Below are 6,112 nucleotides of genomic sequence, written 5' to 3'. Positions count from 1 at the left end.
TCGGGATGTACCGCAGGTGCTCGAGCGTCCGCAGGTCCTCGACCACCGAGAGCGAATCGGCGATGATGGCGTCGATGCGCGGCATCCCGCGCTTCCGCTGCGACGCCTCCTCGACGCTGTGGACGGTGAAGGGCTTCAGACCAAGCTCCTCGAGCATCTGCTGGACGCCCGTGTCGTCATGAAGCGTGTCGAGGTAGAAGATGTTGCGGCCGGCGTAGGGGCGGATCTTTTCCTTGACCTGGTCTACGCTGATGTCGTCGAGCTTGACGACCATGGTAAAGAAAAAGTCGGAGCCCTTGCCGTAGTTGCTGCGCACCCACAGGTCGCCGCCCATCAGGTTGACGAGCCGGCGCGAGATCGACAGGCCGAGGCCGGTGCCGCCGTACTTGCGCGTCGTCGACCCGTCGGCCTGGCAGAAGGTGTCGAAGATGACGTCGAGCTTGTCCTGCTTGATGCCGATGCCCGAGTCGGACGCGCAGAACTCGAGCATGGCCTGGCCCGGCGTGACGAGCTTGGTGAACTTGCACTTGAGCGACACGCGGCCGCCCGCCTCGGTGAACTTGACCGCATTGCCAATCAGGTTGGTGATGATCTGCTTGAGGCGGAGCGCGTCGCCGATGAGCGGATCGGGGCAGTCGGGCGCCACCTCGTACATGAGGTTGAGCTTCTTCTGGGTGGCGCGCACCGAGAGCGTCTTGAGCACGCTGAAGACGATGCCACGCAGCGAAAAGGGGATCTCCTCGACGTTCATCCGGCCGGCCTCGATCTTGGAAATGTCGAGGATGTCGTCGATGATGGCGAGCAGGTTGCCGGCGAGCGTCGAGACCGTCACGAGGTTCTCGCGCTGGCTGCGCGACAGCTCCGTCTCGAGCGTCAGCGCCGTCATGCCGATGATGCCGTTCATCGGCGTGCGGATCTCGTGCGACATGTTGGCGAGGAACTCGGACTTGGAGCGGTTGGCCAGCTCGGCCGCCTCCCTCGCCGCCGTGTTCTTCTGGATGCTGTCGCGCAGGCTGTAGACCATCTGGTTGATCTTGGTCTTGAGCGAGTCCATCTCTCCGCTCGCCTCGACCGTCACGAAGCGGGTAAAGTCGCCGTCGGTTGCGGCCGCCGTGATCTGCGCAAAGGCGCGCACCTGCGACGTGAGGTTGTTGGCCATGATGTTGACGTTGTCGGTGATCTCGCCCCACTTGCCCTCGATGTCCTTCTTCTGCGCCTGGACGCCCAGCTTGCCCTCGGTGCCGACCTCGCGCGCGACGCGCGTCACCTCCGAGGCAAAGAAGGACAGCTGGTCGATCATGTTGTTGATCGTGTTGACCAGGTCCAAGATCTCTCCAGAGACCGAGATCGTCACCTTCTGCGTCAGGTCGCCGCGTGCGACGGCCGTTGTGGCGTGGGCGATGGCGCGGACCTGGAGCGTCAGGTTGGCGGCCATGGTGTTGACCGAGTCGGTCAGGTCCTGCTCGGGCGGCACGTGGGACGGGACGAGTCGAGGTGAATGGGGCCGGCGCAAGGTGGAGCGGGATGTCAGCGGTCGGATGCGGCCCAAAGTACGGGCAGAGCTTGGCACGGTGTGCTCGCAGCGGGCATTGGGAGACTCACCTTCCACGTTCCGCCGACGCCGAGGACCGTGGCACGGCCTCCGAGCTTGCCCTCCGTTCCTACCTCCTTGGCCACACGGGTCACCTCGGTCGAAAAGGTGCGCAACGACTCCACCATGTTGTTGACGGTGAGCTGCGGAGGCGGAGCGGGCAAGCAGGCGAAGGAGCAGGATCGCAAAGTCAGCTGCCGTACACCCGGTTCGACCGGCTACGAAGCCACCGGACCCGCGCGGAGAGACTCACCTTCAGGTCGAGGAACTCGCCTCGCACCTCAACGTTGATCGTCTTGCTGAGGTCGCCGCGCGCGACGGCCGTGGTGACGGTTGCGATCGATCGCACCTGCGTCGTCAGGTTGCTGGCCATCATGTTGACGCGCTCGGTGAGGACCTGCCACTGGCCCTTGACGTCGTTGACGTTGGCCTGTCCGCCAAGCCGCCCCTCGGTTCCGACCTCGACCGAGACACGGATGATCTCGTCGCTGAGCGTCTTGAGCTGCCGCACCATGTTGTTGACGGTGAGCTTCAGGTCGAGGATCTCTCCCTTGACGTCGACGGTGATGAACTCGGTCAGCACGCCCTCGGCGACGCACTTGGTGACCCGAGCAATCTCGCGGACCTGCGACGTCAGGTTGTCGGCCATCTTGTTGACGTTCTCGGTGAGATCCTTCCAGGTGCCCTCGACGTTGGGCACGTGCGCCTGGCCGCCCAGCTTGCCGTAGGTGCCCACCTCCATCGACATGCGCACCACCTCGCTAGCAAAGATCCGCAGCTGGCCCACCATGCTGTTGACCGTATCCTTGAGCTGGGCCATCTCGCCCTCGGCGTCGATATCGATCGTCTTGGTGAGGTCGCCCTTGGCCACGGCCGTCGTCACCATGCCGATCGAGCGCACCTGCTCGGTCAGGTTCGAGCACATGCGGTTGACGTTGATGGTGAGCTCCTTCCAGACGCCCTGGACGCCGGGCACATTGGCCTGTCCGCCGAGCTGGCCGCGGCTGCCGACTTCACGCGAGACGCGGGTGACCTCATTGGCAAAGTGGCGTAGCTGGTCGACCATGACGTTGAGCGTCACCTTGAGCTCGAGGATCTCGCCGTCGGCCTCGACCTCGATCTTCTTGGACAGGTCTCCGCGCGCCACGGCCTTGGTGACGAGCGCCACACCCCGCACCTGGTTGGTGAGGTTGGCTGCGAGGCGGTTGACGACGTCCTTGAGCTCCTTCCACGTGCCCTCGACGCCCTCGACTTCGGCCTGGCCGCCCAGCTTGCCCTGGGTGCCCACCTCGAGCGACACTCGCGTCACCTCGGCCGCAAAGTTCGACAGGCGGTCCACCATCTGGTTGATGATGTCCTTGAGCTCGACCATAACGTGGCCCTGGACGGGCACCGTGATGTGCTGCGTCAAGTCGCCAAACGCGACGGCCTTGCACACGCGAGCAATGTCCTGCACCTGGGCCTTGAGCAGGCGCAGCTCCTCCTGAGCGCTCAGGCCGCTCTCGTCGTTATACCTCTCGAACGCGCCGATGGGGTCTTCTGGCGCCGCACCGCGACCGGCCGACGAGAGCAGCACGGGCCCGTCGGTGCCCATCCCGAGCGGGTAGCTGAGCGGGTAGGTGGAGCTCTGCGGCTGCGCATGCGAGATCGGGTAGGGGAAGGAGCGAGACTGGGGCGTGTGCGCCTTGACCAGGTCGTCGCCCGGCACCTTGGAGTCGGACGACGTGGCGGTGTCGGCTCCGGGCGTCCGGGCTGCGCTGCCGTTGGCCTCGCTGTGGACAGAGGCGGCCGTCGTGGCGTGGTGCGGGGCCGCCGACGAGGCAAACGCCTCGAGCTGGTTCTCGGCCCTCCAAAGGCGTTCTATTAGCCGGCCGAGGTTGGCCTCAATGGCCTGTGTCCGCGCGTCGCCTTTTCCGAAGCTGTATGGTGGGAGCGGGAGTGAAAGCATGCCTCCGTCCCCGTTCTGTGTCGGATCCGACAGCTGTGCCGCGGACAGCTTCTGGGCAATGTCTGCCGACTCTGCGGCTGGTGCGCCAAAGCGCTGGGTCGAGAAGAACGAGTGCTCCAGGTCATGGCCCATGTGCTGGAGGACAGAGGGGGGCGGTCTGCAGTTGACGAGGGCCTGTGTGACGAGGGCGAGGTGGTCGATGAAGTCCTGAGGCATGTTTTCGGCGCGAGGCAGGGGGAACGAGGTGCTGCGGGACATTGAGGCCGAAGAGGCGTGCGCCTCGTGTGTCGGCGCTGCGAACATTGCCGCCATGGTGTGCTACGCTTCGTGGCGAGCGTGGCCGGACGACGTCGACTCGGCGTGTGCGTGTGTGTGTTGAGAGGACGGCAGGCACGGCACTAGCCCGGCTCAGGATGGCAGGGGGGGCCGTCTCGGACGGCAGAGACGAAGTAGCGAGGTTGAAGGTGATCGAACGGGCCGAAGAATGCTTTACGAGCCGGTGCAACGATGGCCAGCCTCTGTCGCGACCGGGTGCTTATGTCCGAGGGTAGATTGGTGGGTCTACGAGGGTCGGCCTGGCGTTCACCAATGGCCAAGACAGGGGGGTGATGGCGGCGGCGGCAGCAGCAGCAGCGACGATGGCGGCGATAAGTGGCAGCCTTGTTGGAGACGGGGATTGAAAGAGACACTGAGACTGAAATAGAGCGAGGGTGGTGCTGTGCGTTGCTGTGGGACCGGGTGGAAGCTCGACAGACAGAAGCACGGGCAAAGGGGGGCGTAAGGACGACACAGCCAGAGGAGCCGGAGAAGGATTGGCAAGGGTAGGTTGGGCGAGGAGATGGTGAAAGGGGAGGGGATAGCGTGGCGTTGGCGGAAGGGGGGGGCCACTGTAGACGAGAAGCAAGCAGGCAAGCAAGGCCAGGCCGAAGAGATGGTGGTGGTGCAAAGTCACACACACCGACACGCACGCACGCCGCCCGCACCCGCACGTCGGCAGCAGGCCCAGGGCTCAGGCCCAGGCAGGCTCAGGCAGGCTCAGGCAGGCTAGGCTAGGCTAGGCGGGCCCAGACCCAGGCCCGCCAGGTCCAGGTGGCTTGCTTGTCGGCCTGCTGGCTGCTGCTGCCTGCTGCTGCCTGCTGCTGCCTGCTGCCTGCTGCCTGCTGCTTGCTGCTTGCCGCACGCTGCTTGCTGCCTGGCCGCCTGCTTTTGCTTGCTTGCACCCTCTGGCCTCTCTGCCGCGCGCGCTGCGGCCGGCCGGCAAGGAGAAAGAGGCAGGCGGGCAGGGGCAAGAGCAAGGCGGCGCGGCCATGCCCTCGAAAATCCAGCAGGCCAGGCGAGCAAGCAAGGCAAGGGACAAGCAAGCCAGCCAGGCCAGGCCAGGCAGGGCAGGGCGCAAGCAAGCAAAGCACGCGGGCCACACCCGACGCCCAGCCAGAAGCAGGCCAGCCGGCCAGACAGGCGGCGGCCAGTCACCACCAGCACAGCCCAGCCAGCGGGCCAGCCAGCCGCCTTGTCGCCCTCGCTGGTTGACCCTCGCGCGCGCTCTCTCCGTCTGACTTTAGCCGACGCTACGCCAGGCCTTCGGGCAGGCACACCAGGCAGAGTCGAGCTCTGTTTGACCCTAGTTCTCTTAGACTCTGTAGTCACCCTTTTCTCAGCCAGAGACAGAGCGCAGAGCGCAGCACCCTCCTGCCTGGGCGGCCACCGGGGCCGACCTCTTGCCAGCCTAGCCTGCCTCTTTGCCCGCCCCGCCCCGCCCCTTTTCGGCTTCAACAGGCCATCGAGACGTCCAGACCAAGCAAGCAAGGTGGTTGCTGCTGTTGCCCAAAAGCTGATCGCGGTGCGGGCAACCAGGAGCACCACCACCTTGCCTACCAGAGCACCCAGCCACGCAGACAGGCTGAGCGCCATCTCGACGGCCGGCGTGATGGTTAGCAGCAGCTAGAGAGTCGCCCAAGTGCCACAGCAGACCGCTGCGGCAGCTTTCCGACAGCGAGCGAGCTCGAAAAAGGGGCCGGCCGGCCACGCCCGCTCGCTCTGGCCTCTCGCGGCATATGTATGTATGTAGACATGTTGGCATTCGAGGTGCCGCTCGGGATCGCTGCTGCCACCCGCCACCAAAGAGGCCCAGGCCAGGCGACTCGGGCTGGCGGCGCCAAAGGGCACTCCCGACCTACCTTCGACACTAGTCCGCTACGGCTTCGTCGCCCACCGACCACGCCGGCTTGCCTCTGCCGTCTCTTTCAGGCGTACGTACGGGACATCGAGGCCACCGGCCGCCCACCAGCAGAGCAGGTCCGTTGTAGATCCATTCGACGCTACTACCACCTAGAGCCAATGCACGGGCAAGCTACGCCCGCGTCGGTGTGAGGCGTGGTCAGCCCCCCACCCCCCGGTCGTGGGCGTCGTCTCGTGTGCTACCAGCATTATCGCACCATCGCACTACCGCTAAAGAGAGCGTAGCGCCGCCTGGTGGCCCTGCTGGCCGTTTTCTCGGTAACTACGCGTACGTATTGTCCGGCAAAGAGGACCCACCTCCGGTTGCGCGGAGAGCCCCGAGGGCTGTGCAACCC

At 65.4% G+C, this 6,112-nt stretch overlaps 1 protein-coding gene across 1 annotated transcript in view; it reads right to left on the bottom strand.

The window, feature by feature from the left end:
• The window catches only part of PFL1_03884 (uncharacterized protein), a gene marked incomplete at both ends in the record, with an annotated part of 4,646 nt that extends 795 nt beyond the window's left edge, over positions 1-3,851 (bottom strand). Inside the window, 3 exons of the mRNA XM_007881407.1 lie at positions 47-1,459; positions 1,603-1,734; positions 1,845-3,851. Of these exons, the coding sequence (XP_007879598.1) occupies positions 47-1,459; positions 1,603-1,734; positions 1,845-3,851 (3,552 nt within the window). The remainder of the gene's footprint in view (positions 1-46; positions 1,460-1,602; positions 1,735-1,844) is intronic.
• Positions 3,852-6,112: the final 2,261 nt, after the last annotated feature.

Source organism: Pseudozyma flocculosa (genome assembly GCF_000417875.1).
Source record: "Pseudozyma flocculosa PF-1 unplaced genomic scaffold scaffold00012, whole genome shotgun sequence".
Classification (NCBI taxonomy): Eukaryota; Fungi; Basidiomycota; class Ustilaginomycetes; order Ustilaginales; family Ustilaginaceae; genus Pseudozyma; species Pseudozyma flocculosa.
This window is presented reverse-complemented; position numbering and strand designations above follow the sequence as displayed.